General features: G+C 36.5%; 4 protein-coding genes across 4 annotated transcripts; all 4 read left to right on the forward strand.

Moving 5' to 3' along the window:
* Positions 1 to 4921: 4921 nt before the first annotated feature.
* Positions 4922 to 9781, forward strand: LOC114538010. Its single transcript, XM_028559121.1, has 3 exons — positions 4922 to 4963; positions 6323 to 8302; positions 8555 to 9781. The coding sequence occupies exons 2-3, from the start codon at positions 6331 to 6333 to the stop codon at positions 9676 to 9678; spliced, it is 3096 nt and encodes a 1031-aa protein (XP_028414922.1). The 5' UTR covers positions 4922 to 4963; positions 6323 to 6330; the 3' UTR covers positions 9679 to 9781.
* Positions 9782 to 10267: 486 nt separating this feature from the next.
* On the forward strand, positions 10268 to 12572 carry LOC114538011 (tetratricopeptide repeat protein 28-like; the record flags this gene model as incomplete). The annotated part of the gene is made up of 2 exons (XM_028559122.1): positions 10268 to 10819; positions 10902 to 12572. Coding segments are annotated over 2 exons (2223 nt in total), but the record flags the coding sequence as incomplete, so codon positions are not given.
* Positions 12573 to 18415: 5843 nt separating this feature from the next.
* Positions 18416 to 22979, forward strand: LOC114538013. The gene is made up of 3 exons (XM_028559123.1): positions 18416 to 18567; positions 21177 to 22047; positions 22078 to 22979. Exons 2-3 carry the CDS (start codon positions 21398 to 21400, stop codon positions 22970 to 22972), a joined length of 1545 nt encoding a protein of 514 aa, XP_028414924.1. The 5' UTR covers positions 18416 to 18567; positions 21177 to 21397; the 3' UTR covers positions 22973 to 22979.
* On the forward strand, positions 22973 to 24708 carry LOC114538014 (tetratricopeptide repeat protein 28-like). Its single transcript, XM_028559124.1, has one exon. The coding sequence runs from the start codon at positions 23005 to 23007 to the stop codon at positions 24706 to 24708; it is 1704 nt and encodes a 567-aa protein (XP_028414925.1). The 5' UTR covers positions 22973 to 23004.
* Positions 24709 to 25975: the final 1267 nt, after the last annotated feature.

Raw genomic sequence — 25975 nt, forward strand, 5'->3', positions numbered from 1 at the left:
ATGCGAGTCAGGTTATGATGATTTGATTTCTAGTCGTGTAACATCGTCAAAACGATTTTTCTTTCAAAAAATGCGAACAGGTTGAGAAAATATTTTGAATATAGTTTTTAATCATAAAAACGACGCGCAAAAAGCTTAAACGACGCCGTATATCGTTTGTTTCGAATCTCGTTATTCGTGGAATGCATGGTTTCAGTGACCATGCAAATTAAATAAAAGCAGACTTGTTATAGCAATGTTGAATTGTATTAAAATAAAGCAACTTCATTCAGTTTTGACCAGTTAATTATCTTGTCATCATTCAAAATTGTTCTTGTGTTAATAATAAGTGGTGAGAAGTGCAAATTTGCTTCATACGTTTTTCAAAACGACCAAAATTTCCCACTTACCAGCGGTTAATAAACTGCCGATAATCAGCATGAAACAAATAACATCTTTCAATTTAACTTTTTCGCTTAGAACATCATTGAAAAGTGAATCATACATATATCTTCAAGTTCCTAAGTAACAGTAAGTACTCTTCATAAAACTATAAAAATCTATTATACAACATCTGACGATGATATATTCAGAAATAACACTCAGAAGCAACGTAAAAAAATCCAAATATAAACCACCCACGCAACAGATGGCGTAAGCTGAAATTCACTCTTTCTATACCCGGCAACAAGCTCGTAAATTTTACTGTTTATTAAAATTGTGTTCGTACAATGAGAAATAACACACAATGCAGACCATCAACGCTAAAGAGGTCATTTTCCGTAGTCACGTTATTTCGCACCTCAACGCTTTATATTCCCAAAAGAAGATCGTGCAAATTGCAAATAAATTTGACTGCCAATACCCCTACTTCTTCTATGCAAATGTCTTCCAGCCCTATCAACCTTTCATTCGGGTGTACAAATGTACATTTTAGAAACGTGGCTTCGATATATATATATAGATGAAATTAAGTCTTAAAATGAAGTGTTTATATATATATATTATAATATATATATATATATTATATATATAATTATATATATATATATATAATATATATATATATATATATATACAGTAGGAGGCAAAGTTTGAGTCCAGTGACTGTATTTCATTGTTTAGCAGCAATATTATTAATATTCTACAGAAACCTTACCGATAATTGAACTACAAAAAAGTACATGAGTAAACAGAAAAATACATGCTGTACAACAACTATGAGATGCTATGATATTCATTTACGTATGTTAATCTGCAAAAATGCATTACATATCAATGCTTAGTATCCCTCTTTTTTGCTCTTGAAATGACGTTTATTCTTGCTGGCATAGACTCCATAGGTTTTTTAATGTCACACGTTCAATACCTTGCCAGCATTCGTTGACCACTTGCCTCAAGTCATCCTGGCTGGTGAGTCCTGTGCCTCGCCCCTTTTCCGGTTAAAACGGTTCTACAAGTGCTCCATGGGTTTCAGATCTGGAATTTGAGGTGGAAAGCCATGAGAACGAGATCACCAGAACGAGTTTGCTTCTAAAAGATTTCTGGCACATAGAAGATGTGCAGGTGCTTAGGGGATTATCATGTATAGTTAGACGCGCGATCATCTTTGTCCCAGATGAAATTCCATGTCCTTGAAGAATTGGATGATACTTTTCTTATTAGGATCCTATTAGCTATATCTTTCAATATTGCCAAACCGAGCATGACCGAAGAAAGCTAAATGTTTGCTTGAGTAGGATTTAGTTTCTTCGAACCTCTCCAAGGTTAGTTGCACACCTTTTTAAATTTCACTTTTCTGCGATCTTACGAGGAAAGAATCCTTCAATACTTAATGCAACTATTTGTCCTTGTGCACCATCACTTTGCCCTTTTCCCCACCCATCTTGGGCAGCGTAAAGGAATAAGAACTTTATTTTGTTATAATTTACATCATTAGGACCAAAACAGTGTGCAATTAATATGGTTTACAGTATTGAAACACTAATACGCATGTCTTAGCTCGAATACACTGCCAGGATTTAATAGTGGAATTCTACAACGACTGGACTCAAACTTTTGCCTCCTACTGTATATTATATATATAATATATATATTATAATATATATATATATATATATATAAATATATATATATATATATACACTGTAAATTCAAAAGAGCCGTTTTGACCAGGGCAAGTCATTTGTCAAAATGTCATTTTTACTCCTCTAATGTGTCGTTTCGACTCTAATAGTCGTTTTAACTCCGACATTGGGAGGACTCGTTTAGTTATTTTGAAGGGTCACAAGACTCTCGCAAGAGTCAATAGACTCTTAAGTAGAGTTCACATGGAGTCATGTGACTCGTTCTTGGAGCCATATGACTCTTTGTTGGAGTGGTGGAATTCTTTCTTAGAGTCATTCTGGCTTTTATAACAGCCACTTATATATACAAAACAAACTATTTGTTTAAAATATTAAATTGAAGTCATTAGGCATGTCACATGTATTACAAATCTTTTGTATTTAAAGCAAATAACCAGTCAACACGTTAAAAAAATACTCAATTATTATGACACAAATACACTTGATATTAGTTGTTATCGTTTCTTCATTTATCGAGAAAGTCTTATAAATTTGTTAAGTTGCTTATATATGTGTATGTTTGTGTCTGTCTATTTGTAAGTTAGTTGTGGAACCCCGTTATTGGAGACATATCTCTGTGTGGTGATTCCAGCCATTGCATGTGTGTAGTTCATTTGTAGTTTATGTGTAGTTCATTCTAACTTTTTAACATGGCAAATTTATAAAATGAAATAAATATAAAAAAATATATTACACTGCTTGTATATAGGTTTTATATTTCTTGAAAATGTCAGCTGGAACAGGATATGCACACATAAAAATATATTATGCATAAATCCATTTTAATAGTTCTGACTCATGCTGATAAGTATATGCTGATATCAAAAATAACAAATAATCAACAAACGTTCTGATTGGCTCCGACAGAAAGTTTGAATTTCAATGAGAACGTCAGCAATTTAACTGTCATTTCGTAAACCTTTTCGTAAAAGCCGGTTTCATAAACTTTGTGCAAAGTAAAATGGGAAGAAACAAGATATGTGAAGCACAACAAATAGCAAAGATGAACAGGGATACAATCAAGACCGAAAGCCGTGTAAGAGAATTTATTCATAATCTGCAAGCTTATAAGTGTTTTCAAAGGGTGCGTGTTTACTTTGTGTCTTTCGTATTTGCTTCGCAGTAAGGATGAGCTGTATTTGTATAATTTTCAGCTTTGTATGCCGTTTATTTGTTTAATTTTCAGCTTTTTATGCAAACGGATAAACCTGTGAAAGGCTATTACACCTTTGCTATAACTTCAAAAAGTGTTTTTGAAAGTGTAATTTGAATTTTGATATAAAAAATACACATTATGTCTATGAAGTATAAAACGTTTAGCCGTCGACTGTAGCTAATTACAGAATAAAATAACATTTGAGGCTTTTTCTTTGTCTCTGAAGTTTTGTACTGTTTTAATCGTTTGAAACTTCGATTTTAAACCATTAATTAATTAATTGCTGCTAACATATGGCCATTTACCATATTTTAATTTTAAAAATGTATATCCAACCCATTTTTCAAAGACACCGGACATTTGACAGATGGCCTGTTGGCCGATATTTTAAAGCCTGCATGCTTATACATAGATATTTATTATATATAATTTCTCTTAAAAGAAACATATTTGCGGGATGCATGTATGGTATGCTGTAATACTCACTGCATATACATTATTAAACATCGTTTACTTAAACTCTGCTTTTGTATTATATGCAAGCTTCATGAAACTAATATTGGTGTACAGTACTATAGTAAAATTGATGCCACAGAATAGTCGTAATGACACCAAATAAGAGTAAAGTCGATGTCAAAAAGGAGTCGAAATTACTCCAAATAAGAGCAAAAACGATGCTAAAGAAGAGTTCAAATAACCCCAAATAAGAGTATACATTGATGCCAAGGAAGAATTTAAATGACTCCAAATAAGAGAAAAATCGATGTCAAAAAGGAGTCAAAATGACTCCAAATGAAAGTAAAATCGATGCTAAAGAAGAGTCAAAAGATTCCAAATAAGAGTAATATTGATGCTAAAAGAAGAGTCGAATGACTCCAAATAAGAGTAAAATCGATGCTAAAGAAGAGTCGAATGACTCCAAATAAGAGTAATATTAATGCCACAGAATAGTCGTAATGACCCCAAATAAGAGTAAAATCGATGACAAAAAGGAGTCGAAATGACTCTAAATAAGAGTAAAATTGATGTCAAAGGAGAGTCAAAAATCAAAATGACTCTTTTGAAACGACACTTTTGAGAAGTTAATTTGCATTCTAACTGTTTTGCAAGAGTCATTTTGAAACGACTCCATGGGTAGTCAAAATGACTCTTTTGAATTAACAGTATATATATATAAATATATATATATATATATATATATATATATATATATATATATATATATTACACCGTGTAACAGGGCCCTAAGTGCAATCAGATTGCCAGGACGATCTCAATCCTTTTATCCCAGCGAGGCAGAGCCACAAATGAAATGTGTTAAATTATAACGTTTGTTTCGAAACTCTGCTATTCGTGGAATGTATGGCTTCAGTGACCATGCAAATTAGCCGTCATAAAAGCGGAATTGTGGCGGATAGGATTGTTGAATTGTATCAAAGTAAGGCAACTTCAATCACTTTTGATCAGTTAAATATCTGCCAAGACTTAGAATCGAACAATTATGAACATCAGTGGAACTAAGTATAGGGAACTACAAATTCACTCGGTAAGTTTTTCAAAAGAACCAAAATTTTGCACATAGCAGTGCATTATGTCGACTGCCGATAATCAGCATGATACAAATAACATGTTGCAATTTAACCTTTTTTCTTTAGAACACGATTTAAAAGTGAAGAATATATCTTAAAGTTCCGAAGTAGCAGTAAGTACTTCATATAGACTTATGTTATAGTACATTGATGCATGATTTGTTCATATATAACACTCAGAAGCAACGTAATATCCAAATATAAACCACCCACGCATCAGATGGCGTAAGCTGAAATTCACTCTTTCTATACCCGGCAACGATTTCGTAAAGTTTTACTGTTTATTTAAATTGTGTTCGCGCAACGAGAAATAACACACAAGGCACACTATATCAATTTACGCTAAACAGGTATTGAATTTATCAATAATCTGGATAGCAGCTTACAAAAGCTGAAGTATACAGGATTATTTACAGTAAGAATATCCAATATACAAATACAGAGTAAAAATATTAAATTTACAACTATACTAGGGAAATTATTTAGAAAAGTACAAAACAGACAATCCATAGCTAATTCATAAAATTCTAAAAACTACTTTAATGAGTCATTATAAGCTACGATACTTGAAGGTAAAAACGAGTTTCTAAAACGACTAGTTTTACAGTCAATTAGGTTGACATGGTGTTCATTACGAATAGAATAATTTTCCGTAGTCAAGGTATCTCGCAGCTCATGCAACGCTTTATATTCGTTAAAGAAGATCGTGCAAATAAGGAAATTTGACTGGGGAAACCCGCGTGTCTTCTAGGATAATTCAGGCACCTATACGCAAATGCCTTACAGCCCTATCAACCTTTCATCTGGATACAAAAATATACATTTTAGAAGCCGAGTTGTCATATGTTTCTTGAATTATGTAAGTTTTTTATGCAATTCGAATAAGTTTGATATACTGCTTTAAGGCGCTTTGAAAATACCAAACTTTGCATGCAATTTGCAGTCATCTGTGTAATCAAAAATTCCTGCAGATTACACCGCTTCGTTTTGAGAAAGACTTTATTAATAGGTGAGGGTAAATCAATTAGGATTTTTGGCACTTCACTCGATGCAGGTAAATTCCAGAGGTTCAAAGAGTCTTAATTTCGAGTGGAATTATACACACTTCAAATTCAAGCCAGGAACAGTCAATATAAAAAAAAAATCGACATACACTTTTTTATTTGAAGATAGTTTCTTCCAAATTCCCATTTAGCCCCATGAACGTGGGATATTATTCCCGTTAAATTTTCAGAACGTTCGCGGTTTGTTTATATCATTAAGGTTCAATCTTCACGTTTTGGCAACAAAACTAACAATGCGAGTCAGGTTATGATGATTTGATTTCTAGTCGTTTAACATCGTCAAAACGATTTTTCTTTCAATAAGTGCGGTCTCATTAAAAAAATATTCTAAATGTTTTTAATCATATCAAAACGACTGTCCTATTTTGTTCCTTATAATATTTAGATTAAATTATTATAAATTTCTAGGAACCAGAATGTCCGGATTGCCATGGGAAAGCGAGGAAAGCCAAAACTACATTCGAGCGGAATACATTGTCACTGATGCTGTAAGGAAGGAATTGAGGGATTTCTTTATTCAAGAATGGAACAAACGTTACCAGGCTTCTCTCGGTGCGTGGGATGACACAAACGTCAGTGGTAGTCAGTTGTCTAATCTGGAGAAAAAACGAAGAAGGCCAAATAAGACCATGCTTCAGTCCAAATTTCAAAATGGAAATACAAATGAGTGGGATTGTACCGTACTTTTTGATGCAATTCTTTATTCCAAGTCAATCGGTTGTAGTCTTAGTACAACAGAAAAGACTGAAATCGATATTCTTCGAAAACTGCGAAATGAAATAACTCATAATGTACCTGACAAAACGCTAACTAATAAAGACTTTCAAACCATGACAACAAAAGTTGAGAATGCATTGGGTGCATTGGGACTGTCAATCAACGAGGTCGTTCGAATAAAAACCTTGTTTTCATCATTTATAATTCTTCCCCCTGAACCAGCCCATGAAGTCGTTTACCGTTCTGACGAGATAAACGAGATAAGAGAAGGCCTTGAAAAGTTGCGCAGTGATAACGATGGCAAACTTACATATTTGTACATCTCTGGGAATCCAGGTAGTGGAAAATCTCAACTTGCCAGACAAGTTTGTGAAGATATTCATGCCAAGGACGAAGCAGTGTTTGTAATGACGTTGAACGGAAAAGATTTAGATTCTCTTCTTCATTCATATGAAGATTTTTGTCGTCGGCTGAATTGTATCGAGAGCGCATTGCAAATTGTTTCAAGTTCATGTAAACCTGAAGAAGAGAAAATAAAAGATTTAAGATCGCAAATATCTTGCAGAATTAAAAATTGGAAAAAGTGGTGGATCATCGTAGACAACGTGGAAAATCTAGAACTCATATCCCCACTACTGCCTTTGAAGGGAGACGAAGTTTGGAAGGACGGCCAAGTTATATTAACAACACAAAACACAAATGCTGTTCCACAAGACAGCACCTCAACTAAGCATATCTCACTTATTCATGGTATGAATGACCAAGAGTGTCGCCAGCTGCTTGTTCTATTATCGTGTACGGAGGTCAATGATCCATTACTAGATGAGATGGCGGAGAAGTTGGATCGTCAACCACTAGCAATGGCTGCGGGAGCCGTGTATATGAGAGAAGTAACCAATAGTTGTCCAGATTTTTCTTGGCGAGATTATTTACGAAAACTTGAGAACGGTAAAAGAGGGTTAACGGAGGAACGTCTTCGGCAAATGAATTCCGCGGCATATTCCTCCACCATGAGCACGGCAGTGTTGCTAGCGGTTAGAAAATGTGCAGAAAATAACACAATCCTGGAACATGCTTTCAACCTTTTCTCTTTGATATCTTTTGAACCATTACCACTTGATCTTGTTGTAAAATATATTCAGGAGCAACAGGAGGTAGATGCGGAGCATGTCATTACTGCAATAAAACTCTCTTCGCTGTTTGTTCAGGATGCTAGCAATGGTGATGTCCGCCTACATCGTGTTGTTCATGAAGCCGTCAAAACCTTTTGTCTTTTCGATAAATCTGAAAAAGATAATACGGAAAACAAAAGTACAAGCAAGGAAGAAAATATAACTCACATTTATAGGGTTGTCAAAATAATGAGTTACTTTAGTGAAAGAGAAGATAAAATCAAATCTATTCCGCATTTGAAAGCATTTCACAAAGAAATTATTGACAACATTCATTTTCCCGATCAAGCATTATACTTATTAAGCTTACGTTTCGAAAAAGCTGACATTTCTCAAATGTATTTATCTTTGGGGAGCACACTTTATCGCTTTTGTCAGTATGAACTTTCGATGGAATTTCTTCAACTGGCACTAAAAATTCAATTAAATCACCATGGTCCGAATCACATATACGTAGCAAATTTATACAGTAACCTGGGGGTGTTGTGTAGCGTTAAAGGTGATCTTGATCAGGCTAATGAATATTATCAACAAGCGCTAAAAATTCAATTGGAACAATTAGGACCGAATCATACTGACGTTGCCACTTCATACAACAACCTGGGCAATGTGTGTAAAAGAAAAGGTGATCTTGATCAGGCTAATGAATATTGTCAACGGGCGCTAAAAATTCAATTGGAACAATTAGGACCGAATCATACTGACGTTGCCACTTCATACAACAACCTGGGCATTGTGTGTAGCAGAAAAGGTGATCTTGATCAGGCTAATGAATATTATCAACAAGCGCTAAAAATTAAATTGGAACAATTAGGACCGAATCATACTGACGTTGCGAGTTTATACAACAACCTGAGTAATGTGTGTAGCAGAAAAGGTGATCTTGATCAAGCTAATGAATATTGTCAACAGGCGCTAAAAATTAAATTGGAACAATTAGGACCGAATCATACTGACGTTGCCATTTCATACAACAGCCTGGGCAATGTATGTAGCAGAAAAGGTGATCTTGATCAAGCTAATGAATATTTTCAACGGGCGCTAAAAATTAAATTGGAACAATTAGGACCGAATCATACTGACGTTGCCACTTCATACAACAGCCTGGGCAATGTTTGTAGCAGTAAAGGTGATTTTGATCAGGCTAACGAATATTATCAACGGGCGCTAAAAATTCAATTGGAACAATTAGGACCAAATCATACTGACGTTGCCGCTTCATACAACAACCTGGGCAATGTGTGTAGCAATAAAGGTGATTTTGATCAGGCTAACGAATATTATCAACGGGCGCTAAAAATTAAATTGGAACAATTAGGACCGAATCATACTGACGTTGCCACTTCATACAACAGCCTGGGCAACGTTTGTAGCAGAAAAGGTGATCTTGATCAGGCTAACGAATATTATCAACGGGCGCTAAAAATTCAATTGGAACAATTAGGACCGAATCATACTAACGTTGCCACTTCATACAACAACCTGGGCATTGTGTGTAGCAGACAAGGTGATCTTGATCAGGCTAATGAATATTATCAACGGGCGCTAAAAATTCAATTGGAACAATTAGGACCGAATCATACTGACGTTGCCACTTCATACAACAGCCTGGGCAATGTGTGTAGCAGAAAAGGTGATCTTGATCAGGCTAACGAATATTATCAACGGGCGCTAAAAATTCAATTGGAACAATTAGGACCGAATCATACTAACGTTGCCACTTCATACAACAACCTGGGCATTGTGTGTAGCAGAAAAGGTGATCTTGATCAGGCTAATGAATATTATCAACGGGCGCTAAAAATTCAATTGGAACAATTAGGACCGAATCATACTGACGTTGCCACTTCATACCACAGCCTGGGCTATGTGTAGCAGAAAAGGTGATCTTGACCAGGCTAACGAATATTATCAACGGGCGCTAAAAATTCAATTGGAACAATTAGGACCGAATCATACTGACGTTGCCACTTCATACAACAACCTGGGCATTGTGTGTAGCAGAAAAGGTGATCTTGATCAGGCTAATGAATATTATCAACAAGCGCTAAAAATTAAATTGGAACAATTAAGACCGAATCATACTGACGTTGCGAGTTTATACAACAACCTGAGTAATGTGTGTAGCAGAAAAGGTGATCTTGATCAGGCTAATGAATATTGTCAACCGGCGCTAAAAATTAAATTGGAACAATTAGGACCGAATCATACTGACGTTGCCATTTCATACAACAGCCTGGGCAATGTATGTAGCAGAAAAGGTGATCTTGATCAAGCTAATGAATATTTTCAACGGGCGCTAAAAATTAAATTGCAACAATTAGGACCGAATCATACTGACGTTGCCACTTCATACAACAGCCTGGGCAATGTGTGTAGCAGAAAATGTGATCTTGATCAGGCTAACGAATATTATAAACGGGCGCTAAAAATTCAATTTGAACAATTAGGACCGAATCATACTGACGTTGCCACTTCATACAACAACCTGGGCAATGTGTGTAGCAGTAAAGGTGATTTTGATCAGGCTAGTGAATATTATCAACGGGCGCTAAAAATTAAATTGGAACAATTAGGACCGAATCATACTGACGTTGCCACTTCATACAACAGCCTGGGCAACGTTTGTAGCAGAAAAGGTGATCTTGATCAGGCTAATGAATATTATCAACAAGCGCTAAAAATTAAATTGGAACAATTAAGACCGAATCATACTGACGTTGCGAGTTTATACAACAACCTGAGCAATGTGTGTAGCAGAAAAGGTTATCTTGATCAGGCTAATGAATATTGTCAACAGGCGCTAAAAATTAAATTGGAACAATTAGAACCGAATCATACTGACGTTGCCATTTCATACAACAGCCTGGGCAATGTGTGTAGCAGAAAAGGTGATCTTGATCAGGCTAATGAATATTATCAACGGGCGCTAAAAATTCAATTGGAACAATTAGGACCGAATCATACTGACGTTGCACTTCATACAACAGCCTGGGCAATGTTTGTAGCAGTAAAGGTGATTTGATCAGGCTAACGAATATTATCAACGGGCGCTAAAAATTCAATTGGAACAATTAGGACCAAATCATACTGACGTTGCCACTTCATACAACAACCTGGGCAATGTGTGTAGCAGAAAAGGTGATCTTGATCAGGCTAATGAATATTATCAACGGGCGCTAAAAATTCAATTGGAACAATTAGGACCGAATCATACTGACGTTGCCACTTCATACAACAGCCTGGGCAATGTTTGTAGCAGTAAAGGTGATTTTGATCAGGCTAACGAATATTATCAACGGGCGCTAAAAATTCAATTGGAACAATTAGGACCAAATCATACTGACGTTGCCACTTCATACAACAACCTAGGCAATGTGTGTAGCAGTAAAGGTGATTTTGATCAGGCTAATGAATATTATCAACGGGCGCTAAAAATTAAATTGGAACAATTAGGACCGAATCATACTGACGTTGCCACTTCATACAACAACCTAGGCAATGTGTGTAGCAGAAAAGGTGATCTTGATCAGGCTAATGAATATTATCAACGGGCGCTAAAAATTCAATTGGAACAATTAGGACCGAATCATACTAACGTTGCCACTTCATACAACAACCTGGGCATTGTGTGTAGCAGAAAAGGTGATCTCTATCAGGCTAATGAATATTATCAACGGGCGCTAAAAATTCAATTGGAACAATTAGGACCGAATCATACTGACGTTGCCACTTCATACCACAGCCTGGGCAATGTATGTAGCAGAAAAGGTGATCTTGATCAAGCTAATGAATATTTTCAACGGGCGCTAAAAATTAAATTGGAACAATTAGGACCGAATCATACTGACGTTGCCACTTCATACAACAGCCTGGGCAATGTGTGTAGCAGAAAAGGTGATCTTGATCAGGCTAACGAATATTATCAACGGGCGCTAAAAATTCAATTGGAACAATTAGGACCGAATCATACTGACGTTGCCACTTCATACAACAACCTGGGCAATGTGTGTAGCAGTAAAGGTGATTTTGATCAGGCTAATGAATATTATCAACGGGCGCTAAAAATTAAATTGGAACAATTAGGACCGAATCATACTGACGTTGCGAGTTTATACAACAACCTGAGCAAAGTGTGTAGCAGAAAAGGTGATCTTGATCAGGCTAATGAATATTGTCAACAGGCGCTAAAAATTAAATTGGAACAATTAGAACCGAATCATACTGACGTTGCCATTTCATACAACAGCCTGGGCAATGTGTGTAGCAGAAAAGGTGATCTTGATCAGGCTAATGAATATTATCAACGGGCGCTAAAAATTCAATTGGAACAATTAGGACCGAATCATACTGACGTTGCCACTTCATACAACAGCCTGGGCAATGTTTGTAGCAGTAAAGGTGATTTTGATCAGGCTAACGAATATTATCAACGGGCGCTAAAAATTCAATTGGAACAATTAGGACCAAATCATACTGACGTTGCCGCTTCATACAACAACCTGGGCAATGTGTGTAGCAATAAAGGTGATTTTGATCAGGCTAACGAATATTATCAACGGGCGCTAAAAATTAAATTGGAACAATTAGGACCGAATCATACTGACGTTGCCACTTCATACAACAGCCTGGGCAACGTTTGTAGCAGAAAAGGTGATCTTGATCAGGCTAACGAATATTATCAACGGGCGCTAAAAATTCAATTGGAACAATTAGGACCGAATCATACTAACGTTGCCACTTCATACAATACCTGGGCATGTGTGTAGCAGACAAGGTGATCTTGATCAGGCTAATGAATATTATCAACGGGCGCTAAAAATTCAATTGGAACAATTAGGACCGAATCATACTGACGTTGCCACTTCATACCACAGCCTGGGCAATGTGTGTAGCAAAAAAGGTGATCTTGACCAGGCTAACGAATATTATCAACGGGCGCTAAAAATTAAATTGGAACAATTAGGACCGAATCATACTGACGTTGCCACTTCATACAACAACCTGGGCATTGTTTTTAGCAGAAAAGGTGATCTTGATCAGGCTAATGAATATTATCAACAAGCGCTAAAAATTAAATTGGAACAATTAAGACCGAATCATACTGACGTTGCAGTTATACAACAACCTGAGTAATGTGTGTAGCAGAAAGGTGATCTTCCAGGCTAACGAATTTTCAACGGGCGCTAAAAATTCAATTCGAACAATTAGGACCGAATCATACTAACGTTGCCACTTCATACAACAACCTGGGCATTGTGTGTAGCAGAAAAGGTGATCTTGATCAGGCTAATGAATATTATCAACGGGCGCTAAAAATTCAATTGGAACAATTAGGACCGAATCATACTGACGTTGCCACTTCATACTACAACCTAGGCATTGTGTGTAGCAGAAAGGTGATCTTGATCAGGCTAATGAATATTATCAACGGGCGCTAAAAATTCAATTGGAACAATTAGGACCGAATCATACTAACGTTGCGAGTTTATACAACAACCTGAGTAATGTGTGTAAAAGAAAAGGTGATCTTGATCAGGCTAATGAATATTGTCAACGGGCGCTAAAAATTCAATTGGAACAATTAGGACCGAATCATACTGACGTTGCCACTTCATACAACAGCCTGGGCAATGTGTGTAGCAGAAAAGGTGATCTTGATCAGGCTAATGAATATTATCAACGGGCGCAAAAATTCAATTGGAACAATTAGGACCGAATCATACTGACGTTGCCACTTCATACTACAACCTGGGCAATGTGTGTAGCAGAAAAGGTGATCTTGATCAGGCTAATGAATATTATCAACGGGCGCTAAAAATCCAATTGGAACAATTAGGACCGAATCATACTGACGTTGCCACTTCATACAACAGCCTGGGCAATGCGTGTAGCAGAAAAGGTGATCTTGATCAGGCTAATGAATATTTTCAACAAGCGCTAAAAATTCAATTGGAACAATTAGGACCGAATCATACTAACGTTGCGAGTTTATACAACAACCTGAGTAATGTAAATCTCAAAAAAGGTGATCTTGATCAGGCAAATGAATATTGTCAACGGGCGCTAAAAATTCGATTGGAACAATTAGGACCGAATTATACTGACCTTGCCACTTCATACAAGCTCCTGAGTAATGTGTGTAGCCGAAAAGGTGATTGTAATTAGGCTCAGGTTTATTGTGAACGGGCACTGAAAATCCAATTAGAGCAATTAGGACCGAACAATACTGACGTGGCCAAGTCATACACCAGCCTGGGTCATGTGTGTAGCCAGAATGGTGCTTTTGATCAAGCTTATGATTATTAGCAACGGGCGCTGACAATTCAATCCGAGCATTTAGGACCGAACCATCCTGAGATTGCTAAGTTGGTAAAGGTGATCGCCATGATTAAAGATCTCCTTCAATAATTATTGTATGACGTTTAGCGTGATAATAAAGATTTATTAGAATTTCTGATAATTCTCAAAATCAGGTGAAGATCGAATTCAATATTTATTTCTAAATTCACCTGGAGCCCAGATGTTAAATATCGATATCATCAGGTTCATTCAATTTCTTCTTCCTGAAATGGGTTGTAATTTTTTTCTAAACTGCGCCAAACTATGCCATTATTTAATTTTTAAAATATACCGGCTTTTTCTCGTGTCACCAATTTTACAAACTGCTTTTTGTAGAAATGACGAAGCGATATTTGTGTAGCTATCGTAAATGATGATATCACTTGCTTCATTTCGTAGCAATATTTGGTGACATTCAGCTAATTCTTTTACGAATTAGATGTTTTCATGCAGCGATTGGTAGAAATAGGGGTGGAATTATATCATAATGATAAGGCTTTTAAAATTAAAAATATGGATAGCGAAGTATTTTCCACATATCAGAGCCTATCAGATAGTCTCGGAAATTGACGGGAAATATTTAAAAATGCCTAAAATAAAATGTAGTTAAAAACAGTAGCGTAGCCAGCCTGACAATTTAGTCATGCTATATGCTAATATTTTGGTGTTCATTGACTGTGAAAACAATGAATTTCTGAAGAAATCAATAATGATAATAACATAAAATTTACATTGCATGACTAAATCGTCAGGCTGGCTACGCCACTGGTAAAAAAGCGATCTCTTTCCAAAGTCATGTATATGCTTTAAACGTTCCTTGAACTGCGTTTAGTTTCAAGCACTTTCTTTAATTCTCGCAAAATGTGTGCAAAATGTTGGTTCAAATCTCGAAGGGTTGCAACAGTTATAACATGTACAAAATTATTCCAGCCGTCTTAGCGTAAATAATAATAATAATAAAAATAATAATTATTTTCAATAAACTGCTTATGACAAAGTTATTACTTGTGAATTTAGTTGTTTGATGCGTACTAATTTCATCCACAACTAGAGGCAGAACGCTAGGTGGACACGCAATGGCCAATGATTTTAACAGCGGTGGCCTCATCCACAAACCTAATTTGTCTTTGTCAGTTTCTCATCAGCGGGTTTACCACTTACCAAAACAGCAAAGAGTATGGGCCCAAGCTTTTTCTCGAGGAACGCTATGAGGCGTGAGGGACGTAGATTATTAATCCTCGGGCACTGTTCTCTATTCATAAGAAAGGATTTAATCCAACGTATGAACACTGAGTAAATATTTAGATTAACAAGTTCTTAGATGATTATATTGTGGTGGAATAAATCAAACGCCTTAGCAAGATCAGCAAATAGACAACTTGAATTATAAATTTCGCGCTCCTAAGCATTATGGTAGGAGGTTGTAGGTTGCTTTCGAACGAAATGGCCGCTGGAGGGGGCGATTTCCTTCAGAGGAATATATGGCAGTTTTTAGACTATTTATTGCTTCAATCGAGATTCTTTTTTATCTGCAAAGGGCACTGCTCTCTATATTCTGAGTGATTTTATGGAGTTTCTATCTATTATCAGCCGAGAAATTACTCCGAGAGTGACATGCTTTGAAAACATATTTTGCAGAATTTACTAGGTGAAATTTAGATCTCCGCAACAAAAGCAGGTCGTGAGTCGGCCTTTCATTATGCGATTGGCTGAAATTTTTTTTTTAAAATATGATGCTCGGATATTTCCTTGCATTCGATCACACAGTTGTTTTGTATGTTCGCGCATTAAAATGGTATTTGAGGCCTCGTGAAATTGACAACCTCTGTCGCATTTGTGCTCGAATTTACCCTGAACTGTCTTTTCATCAGATTCCAAAGAATCCTGATATTAAAAGAAAAAGGGGGTAACACTTTTAAAAAAAAATGGTAATAGTGTAAGAGATCCCAGTTCCAGCCATACGGTGTGTTCAATGCATAATGTGGGAGGGAAAAAGACATACTAACAACATTCCAACAATATTTGCAACAAGAAGTAAACAAAGAAAAGGCCCAATGCAGAGTAACAGTGGACAATGATAATTATTCACAATGTTCATCAAGTTAAACTAGTAAAGAAATAAGAGATGATGCATGCAGTCACTAGCGAGATTAATTAATTCTACAGGTGTTGAGGTTGAGGATACTAAAAAAACAATTAAGAAGCAACAAAAACAGCATGAAGAAGATATCAAAAAAGTACAATTAAGTGCTTTCCGATTAGAAAGATTCATAGCAAGTTTTAAAGCTTTTTATGAGTACGTTTCTCCTGCCTGTGAACACCTTGTGTATCATGGTTCCAACACTGCTCCTATAACTTTAGTATCGCAAACAAATTGTGGTAAACAAAGATCAATGTCCCCTGAATAGGGATTATTCTGTGTGCTGACAAGGTTACGTTTGGGCTTACTTTTACAAGATATTGCTCGTAGATTTAAGATCTCGACAAGCAGTGTTTCTCATATTTTTAAAACCTGGATTCCCTTCATGCATCAGTTAATGCTTCCGCACCCTCCCAATTTGGCCCAGCCGTAAATCCATTCAAGATTACATGCCTTCATGCTTTAAGAAAGTCTTAACACCAGGAATATTATTGATTGTACTGAGTTTTTCATTGAAACACTATCATCATGCAGAAGCCAGTCTATCACATTTTCCAGCTATAAGAATTATAACACTGCCAAGGGTTTGATTGGAATTTCACCAAATGGGTATCCAAGTTTTGTTTCCAGCTGATACGCAGGTAGCATTACCAGAAATTTGCGACATGTAAAATTTACATGTTGAGAGAATTCGTTTCAACAATGTTTTTATTCTCAATATTTGTTATAAGAATTTATTGTAAATCATTATTGGTAAAAACGACAACGTTGCACCAACTCACATTCAGTGTTGCCATGCTCTCTTGGATTTGATAGAAATAGTTGTGTGTCTTTTTCAGTTGGACTTTTCCATTACTTATGCCCGAGAAAAGGTTCTTGTCTTTGCATGCTTCCTCTATGCAAGCATCCTTTTTTGAGAAAGGACACTTGTCACTTAACAAGCATTCTGTAATAGCCTTTTCTTCCTTATATTTTCCCCATTGGTAGGGTTCACGACGTTTAGCCTGTTTTAACTGGTTTTTAATTAATTTTGTTAAGCATCGGTGCTGGGAAAATTGTTTTCTTCAATTAACTACTACACCTAAATTTGATGTTGTGAGTCTCTTATTGCGCTCCTCAAACCATTTCCCACTGTGAAAGATTAATCCAATTTGGAGTACTTCTGAGTGTGTAATATTTGCAACATGCTTTAATTCCTTTACTGGATCACTGCAGCTATTAAATGATTAAACTGAAATGGACTGTAAATGATCTAAAACTTCATCACGGATAGCAGTGTCATTAAGATTCATAGTGAAGGATTCAGTGTGTCTCTTTTTAGTATTGAAGATTCTGGTGGGCAGCCTCAAATGCATATGGCTTACAATCATTTGACTCTAGCAACCGTCCTAAATAGCTTTCCACCCGACGAGACTTCAAACTACTTGCTAATTTCTTGATTTCAGTTCGTTGCATTACTTTAGCAAAATCTGGGGTAGGTTATACACTCCATTGGGCAGTTGTGCTCTTTTACGCTTATTATTGTTTTAATATCCTTCTCATAGACAGACTTTTTAAAAATTATGCTTTCATACAAGACTGCCTCGTCAGACCCCAGCTCTTCGCAAATTCTTAAAGAATACAACTTCCTACTAGCTTTTTAACAATGTATTCTACGTGGCAATTCCACTTCAGGTCGTTGCTAATAATGAAACCTATGATCTTTAAATAAAGTCCAGTCATGACTTAACCTAAATACAACCTTTAGATAACGTTGAGATAACGTTGTGCGCTAGCTTAATTTACCCGTTGAACCCCCCCCCCCCCCTTTAAGACTATTGCAATAATGCAATAATGAAATTACCGAGGTGCATTCGGCTTCAATTCTTATGGTAAGACATCAATAAATCGTTTATCTGAATGACTAGAACCAAAGCTAGAACTAAAACGATATAACGATTTAGAAATCCAGCATCCTGCAGGATATTACCCTGTCATTGTTTAATCTCCACTGGCCCTGTGCGCCTCATTGGCGCAATAGGCCTAGGCCCTATATTAGAAGATGATGATGATTGTTTAATCTGACGTAAAATCACTAAAATGTTACAATATACTTGAAAATAGGATATCAAATATCAAAGGATAAATCCTTATGCGAATTAATTTCGTCTTGAAATGACTAGACGGTGAAGACTGGCTCATCGGCTCTTGATTTCTGAGTAATCATTCAAAACTGTGTCGTTGATAGAAATACTTTGGGTAACAGAACAATTCCATCGTTTCTATGATGAAATAGACTCGAGGTTCGTATTTGATATATTGTGTTCATTGTTTTGGTCATGAAATTGTTAAATTTCATTGTGCTAAATTTGCCGTTTTACTTTTACCTAGTGATCGTATATATATACATATATTTTACGACTTAATCGATGGGAAATAATTTCTATAATCCGAGTTCTCTCCCTCCTGGCGGAAAACTGTCCATAAATTTATCAAAATTGAGGGAGTTGTGTTAAGCATAGTGCGATAGTGTTTGTCGACCATTTGATTAGAATTTAGAGACAGCTATCGCATACACGGCCTCAAAATGTGAAGGCATCAAACGTAAAATCACACTTGAAATCATACTCGACATTTTCTGTATAGTATAACCGGCAGCCTACAAAACTTCTACAAATAACAAAGGGGAAATCCGAAATCCGTGTGCGATATTCGTTTCATTTTGAAATTATCAGACAAAACAGCAGAGTGAGTCTGGGTATTTCTAAGTTATCTATATAATGATTATATATAATCATTCAAACATCAAAATGATATCTTGAGACCATTTGCAAGGAACACATTGGGTAATAGAACAATTCCATCCTGGTAGAACATGAAATAAAATCGAGGTTCATATTTGATATATATTGTGTTGATTATTTTGGTTTCGAGTCACATACCACTGTTAAGTGCGCACCGCATTCAACACGACATTGAACACGATATTCAAAAACACCATATGACTAATTTCCATCATTCAAACGTTCGAAATTCAAATATTGTTTAAAACCCCTTCCAAACATTTATTAAAAGGTTTATACGTTGTAACAAAACAGACACAATCATGTGCCCAAAAAAACAACAACAAAACATTATATATGACCTGGTTGTACGAAAGTTGGATAACACTATCCACCGGATAGTGGCTTTTTCACATGCTTTTAAAATCTCCTGTTGTTGCATATAACTTTGATAAAATGTTAGCATTCTTAAATTGAGGATTCTCTTTAATAATTTTTCGTCCCAAAGATGAAATTTTATTGCTTTTCAAGCATTTTTAGAACGGTTGAAAAAATCACAATTCTGTGGGTAGCGCTATCCAGCCTTCGTGCAATCAGCCCCAGTGTTCCTACAGGGAAAAGGCTACGGATTAATTAATTGACTCTTTCGGCCCTTTTTACGAAATTGATATTTCGCATAAGCACCGTTATTATGCAAATTAGCTTTACTGCAGGAATATGCTAATCTACGGAACAGGAATTTTGAATTATGTATATATAGTATGTAATTGCATCGAAAGGTAATCCAAATGATTAAAATACAAGATTAGCTGTTTTGAATGTGGCTTTGGCGGTAGATTATCCCCCCCCCCCCCATATACGGATGAAAGGGATGCCGCCATTGACGTCACAGTAGGTTGCCACGCGAACATCATGTGGGAATACACAATAGTTTCACGTGAACATGTGTGGTGTATATTAGCGTACAATGACGTCACACCAAATGTACACGTTATTTTCACATTTCATAATATCGTGTTTGTAAAAGGTACTTTGGGCGAATCGGTGTTAGCGATTGTAAATGTAGTGTTTGCTATGATTGGGTGATTTTATATGTTTATCTCGATATTTCATTCACATCTTTTATGGATTTGATGGCTCTTAAAAGAGCCGTTTTTTGTTTTTATCGTTCATCTTCTAACAATGCACGCTCCATATGCCTCGACTTCAACTTTTGCGCAATGCCGATGAGCAATTACCTCGATGATGTGATTCCCACATGTCTCAAATAAGTCAGGCATATAGAAAAGATTATCTGCTCTAAGGCATCCAAGAACTTCTAAGTTTATGCTTGGTATTTGGAGTCCCTTACATACTGCGGTCAGCTCATCATGCTGATGACAAGTATATATGATGATGATATTCAGGAACGTCTGAGGGATAAAAAGACAGAGAGGATAATGCCAGCACGAAGGGCAGGCCGGAGTTAGCCACCACACACCTGGCCCGGTTCGGGAAAGGTCTCCCAGTCAGAGCACGACATTATGGACAGCAGTATGAACAAAACCATATTTATATCGATAACGATAAGGTAACTGTCGTCGAAAAATAAGTCTGGTTTATTAAACTCAAGTTAACGCTACACAACTAGATGTAAATATTGACAATATTTTGATTAATTTCTTTCAAAGCCGTTATCTTGAATATTTATGATACCGCGATAACTATAATGCAAAGCGCTTCGAATGTTTAATAAAAGAATCGTCTATTCCAAGTTTTCACTCGGTACTTGATTTCGCGCGGGTAATATTTCGCAGTAGAATCCATCTATATTGTTATAGCAAATATGGCAAAACTCTCTCAATAAAGAGTAATGAAGAGTGGACTACCTGAGTCCTATTTAGTTGGAAATTCGAATTTTTTTTTTGTTTCTGTATGCGATGGCTATGGAGAGCCATGGAGGCATATGGATAGCTATGGATTGCCTTTGGAGGCCTATGGATGGCTATGGATGCCTATGGAGGCCTATGGATTGCTATGGAGGCCTTTCGAATTTTTTTTTTGTTTCTGTATGCGTTTTTTTAAACAAGGCTACATTTTCATAAAGACTTCTCAAATTCGCTCTTTAAAACGTTTAAATTAATTTCTAGGATCAGCAATGTCTGGTCTACCGTGGGAAAGCGAGGAAAGTCAAAACTACATTCGAGCGGAATGAATTCTCACTGATGCTGTAAGAAAGGAGTTGAGGAATTTATTTATTCATGAATGGAACAAACGTTACCAGGCTTCTCTTGGAGCATGGGATGACACCAACGTCAGTGGTAGTCAGTTGTTTAATCTGGAGAAAAAACGAACAAGACCAAATAAGACCATGCTTCAGTCCAAATTTCAAAATGGAAATACAAATGAATGGGATTGTACCGTACTTTTTGATAAAATTCTTTATTCCAACTCAATCGGTTGTAGTCTTAGTACAACAGAAAAGACTGAAATCGACACTCTTCGAAAACTGCGAAATGAAATAACTCATAATGTACCTGACAAAACGCTAACTAATAAAGACATTCAAACCATGACAACAGAAGTTGAGAATGCATTGGGTGCATTGGGACTGTCAATCAACGAAGTCGTTCGAATAAAAAACCTGTTTGCGTCATTTATAATTCTTCCCTCTGAACCAGCCCATGAAGTCGTTTACCGTTCTGACAAGATACACGAGATAAGAGAATACCTTGAAAAGTTGCGCAGTCATAACGATGGCAAACTTACATATTTGTACATCTCTGGGAATCCAGGCAGTGGAAAATCTCAACTCGCCAGACAAGTTTGTGAAGATATTTGCAAAGATGTTCATGGGAAAGACGAGGCAATGTTTGTAATGACATTGAACGGAAAAGATTTAGATTCTCTTCTTCATTCATATAAAGATTTTTGTCGTCGGCTGAATTGTAACGAGAGCGCATTGCAAAGTGTTTCAAGTTCATCTAAACCTAAAGAAGAAAAAATAAAAGATTTAAGATCGCAAATATCTTGCAGAATAAAAAATTGAAAAAAGTGGTGGATCATCGTTGACAATGTGGAAAATCTAGAACTCATATCCCCACTACTGCCTTTGAAGGGAGACGAAGTTTGGAACAACGGCCAAGTTATATTAACAACACAAAACACAAATGCTGTCCCACAAGACAGCACCTCAACTAAGCATATCTCACTTATTCATGGAATGAATGACCAAGAGTGTCGCCAGCTGCTTGTTCTATTATCGTGTACCGAAGTCAATGACCCATTACTAGATGAGATGGCGGAGAAGTTGGATCGTCAACCACTGGCAATGGCCGCGGCAGCCGTGTATATGAGAGAAATAACCAATAGTTGCTCAGATTTTTCTTGGCGAGATTATTTACGAAAACTTGAGAAGGGTAAAAGGGGTTTAACCGAGGAACGTCTTCGGCAAATGAATTCAGCGGCATATTCCTCCACAATGAGCACGGCAGTGTTGCTAGCGGTTAGAAAATGTGCAGAGAATAACACAATCCTGGAACACGCTTTCAACCTTTTCTCTCTGATATCTTTTGAACCATCACCACTTGATCTTGTTGTAAAATATATTCAGGAGCAACAGGAGGTAGATGCGGAGGACGTCATTACAGCAATAAAACTCTCTTCGCTGTTTGTTCAGGATGGTAGCAATGGTGATGTCCGCCTACATCGTGTTGTTCATGAAGCCGTCAAAACATTTTGTCTTTTCGATAAATCTAAAAAAGATAATACGGAAAACAAAAGTACAAGCGAGGAAGAAAATATAACTCACATTTACAGGGTTGTCAAAATAATGAGTTACTTTAGTGAAAGAGAAGATAAAATCAAATCTATTCCGCATTTGAAAGCATTTCACAAAGAAATTATTGACAATATTCATTTCCCGATGAAGCATTATACTTATTAAGCTTACGTTTCGAAAAAGCTGACATTTCTCAAATGTATATATCTTTGGGGAGCACACTTTATCGCTTTTGTCAGTATGAGCTGTCGATGGAATTTCTACAACTGGCACTAAAAATTCAATTAAATCACCTTGGTCCGAATCACACAGACGTAGCAACTTTATACAGTAACATTGGTGTGTTGTGTAGCGATAAAGGTGATTTTGATAAGGCTAATGTATATTATCAACGCGCACTGAAAATTCGATTACAGCAATTAGGACCGAATCATGCTGAAGTCGCCAAGTCATACGCCGCCCTTGGTGTGTTGTGTACTGATAAAGGTAATTTAGATCATGCTAATGATTATTGTCAACGGGGGCTGAAAATTGAATTAGAACAGTTGGGGCCGAACCACACTGAAGTTGCTGGTTCATACAACAGCCTGGCTAATGTGTGTAAAGAAATAGGTGATCTTGATCAGGCTAATGATTATTATCAACGGGCGTTGAAATTTCGATTACATCAATTAGGACCAAACCATGTTGAAGTGGCTATTTCATACTACAACCTGGGAGTGTTGTGCAATGTTAAGGGCGATTTCCTTCATGCTAATGAGTATCATCAACGAGCGTTGGGAATTCGAATAAAGCAATTAGGACCAAAGCATACAGATGTTGCTGCTTCATACAATAGCCTGGGTGTGTTGTGTAATGATCAGGGTGACTTGGACCATGCTGATGATTATTATCAAAGAGCGCTGAAAATTCAAAAAGAGCATTTAGGACCAGACCATACTGATGTTGCTGCTTCATACAACAACCTGGGCAATGTGTATTTCAAAAAAGATGATCTTGATCAGGCTAATGATTATTTTCAAAGGGCACTGAAAATTCGATTTGATCAATTAGGTCCAAATCATACTGACGTTGCTGCTTCGTACAACAACCTTGGTCTTGTGTGTACCCGAAAAGGTGATCTTGATCAGGCTAATGCTTATTTTCAACAGGCGATGAAAATGCAATTAGAGCAATTAGGACCGAACCATGCTGACGTGGCTACTGCATACCACAACCTAGGTGATGTGTGTAGCAGAAAAGGTGATCTTGATCAAGCTAATGAATATTTTCAACGAGCACTAAAAATTCTATTGGAACATATAGGACCGTATCATAGTAACGTTGCGATTTTATACAACAACCTGAGTAATGTGTGTAGCAGAAAAGGTAATCTTGATCAGGCTAATGAATATTGTCAACGGGCGCTAAAAATTCAATTGGAACAATTTGGACCGAGTCATACTGTCGTTGCCACTTCATACAACAACCTGGGCAATGTATATCTCGAAAAAGGTGATCTTGATCAGGCAAATGAATATTGTCAACGGGCGCAAAAAATACAATTGGAACAATTAGGACCGAATCATACTGACGTTGCCATTTCATACAACCTCTTGAATAATGTGTGTATCCGAAAAGGTGATTGTGATCAGGCTCAAGTGTATTGTGAACGGGCGCTGAAAATCCAATTAGAGCTATTAGGACCGAGCAATACTGACGTGGCCAAGTCATACACCATCTTAGGATATGTGTGTAGCCAAAAAGGTGCTTTTGATCATGCTTATGATTATTATCAACGGGCGCTGAAAATTCAATCCGAGCAATTAGGACCGAACCATCCTGAGATTGCTATATTGGTAAAGGTAATCGGCATCATTAAAGATCTCCTTGTTTCAAGAAATTCAATTTGCGGCGAGTAATCAATAATTATTGTATGAGGTTTAGCGTGATAATGAAAATTTATTAGAATTTCTTGATAATTCTCAAAATCAGGTGAAAACCGAATTCAATATTTATTTTTATATTCACCTGGAGCCCAGATGTTAAACATCGATATCATACGGTTCATTCAATTTCTTCTTCCTGAAATGTGTTGTAATTTTTTAAGGATTTGCTCATTATGCAAAATCCTTTATGTCATCGTCTGTGTAAGATAGATAGATAGATAGTAAGAATGTGACGTAACTACGATATCTTCCGAGGACTCAAAAATTCGCGAACCGTCGGAAACTATTATCCGCCATTACTGTTGAATCAGTTTGTGAATATTTGCGATCTTTTGGGCAAAAAAATACCGCTTATTTTCGGAAATGCACGAACAACTAAAGATTTAGCCAATTTTTTAGAGCTAAGCGAAGGGATAAATGGCTATTTTGTGAAGGATCGCAATACGAACGAGTGAGCGCAGCGAACAAGTGAGTTTGCGATCCTTCGCAACGAGTGCATAATAAAAATCGTACAAACGAGCCAACCATGAAGTAATTTGTTTATTAAATGTGTATAGAGATCAATTTGATAACGACACGCTTTTAATATACAAAAACACAGCGAGCAACAAAATGGAAACTTTATGCATGAAAACATATTTATTACCGTTCAGTTTCTTTGTAATTTTGTTCAATAGAAGTTAGACATTCTTTCCGAAAGATTTGAGAATGTGCTGAATGTAAAAATATCTTGAATATGAGAATTATGTTTTGAATCTCACTCCTATATTTCAACACCATCTTGAAAGAAAATTTAAACAAATTGCCGCCAAAATGACATACGACAATTTTTCACGTGTGAAGAATATCGTACGTCCAATCAAAAGCCGTGTATGGCATTTTTTCACACGTGAAAAATATCGTACGTCCAATCAAATTGCATGAAATTAATTTGCACAGTGAAATACGATTTTTATTTCATCATTCTGCTGTGCATAAATCTTATATGATAGTAACTGATGATGGTTTTTCTAGCATCTAGAACAGCACCAATCAAAAAACCTTTTCGATGGAAACGTGATCATAGCATTCTGCTTTTGAAAGAAGTCTTGGTTCATCAACCTTACCGTTTCAAGAAAGGATTAAAAGAAAGGGGTGATGTGTCGAGCAAAATTGCCAATACCTTAAATCAAATGCCTCATTCTGGGTTTTTAAATGTGACACAACGAAGTGTGCGCACACAGTATGAAAAATTCATGGA

Source organism: Dendronephthya gigantea, unplaced genomic scaffold (assembly GCF_004324835.1).
Source record: "Dendronephthya gigantea isolate DGI-Jeju-01 unplaced genomic scaffold, DenGig_1.0 000172F, whole genome shotgun sequence".
Lineage (NCBI taxonomy): Eukaryota > Metazoa > Cnidaria > Anthozoa > Malacalcyonacea > Nephtheidae > Dendronephthya > Dendronephthya gigantea.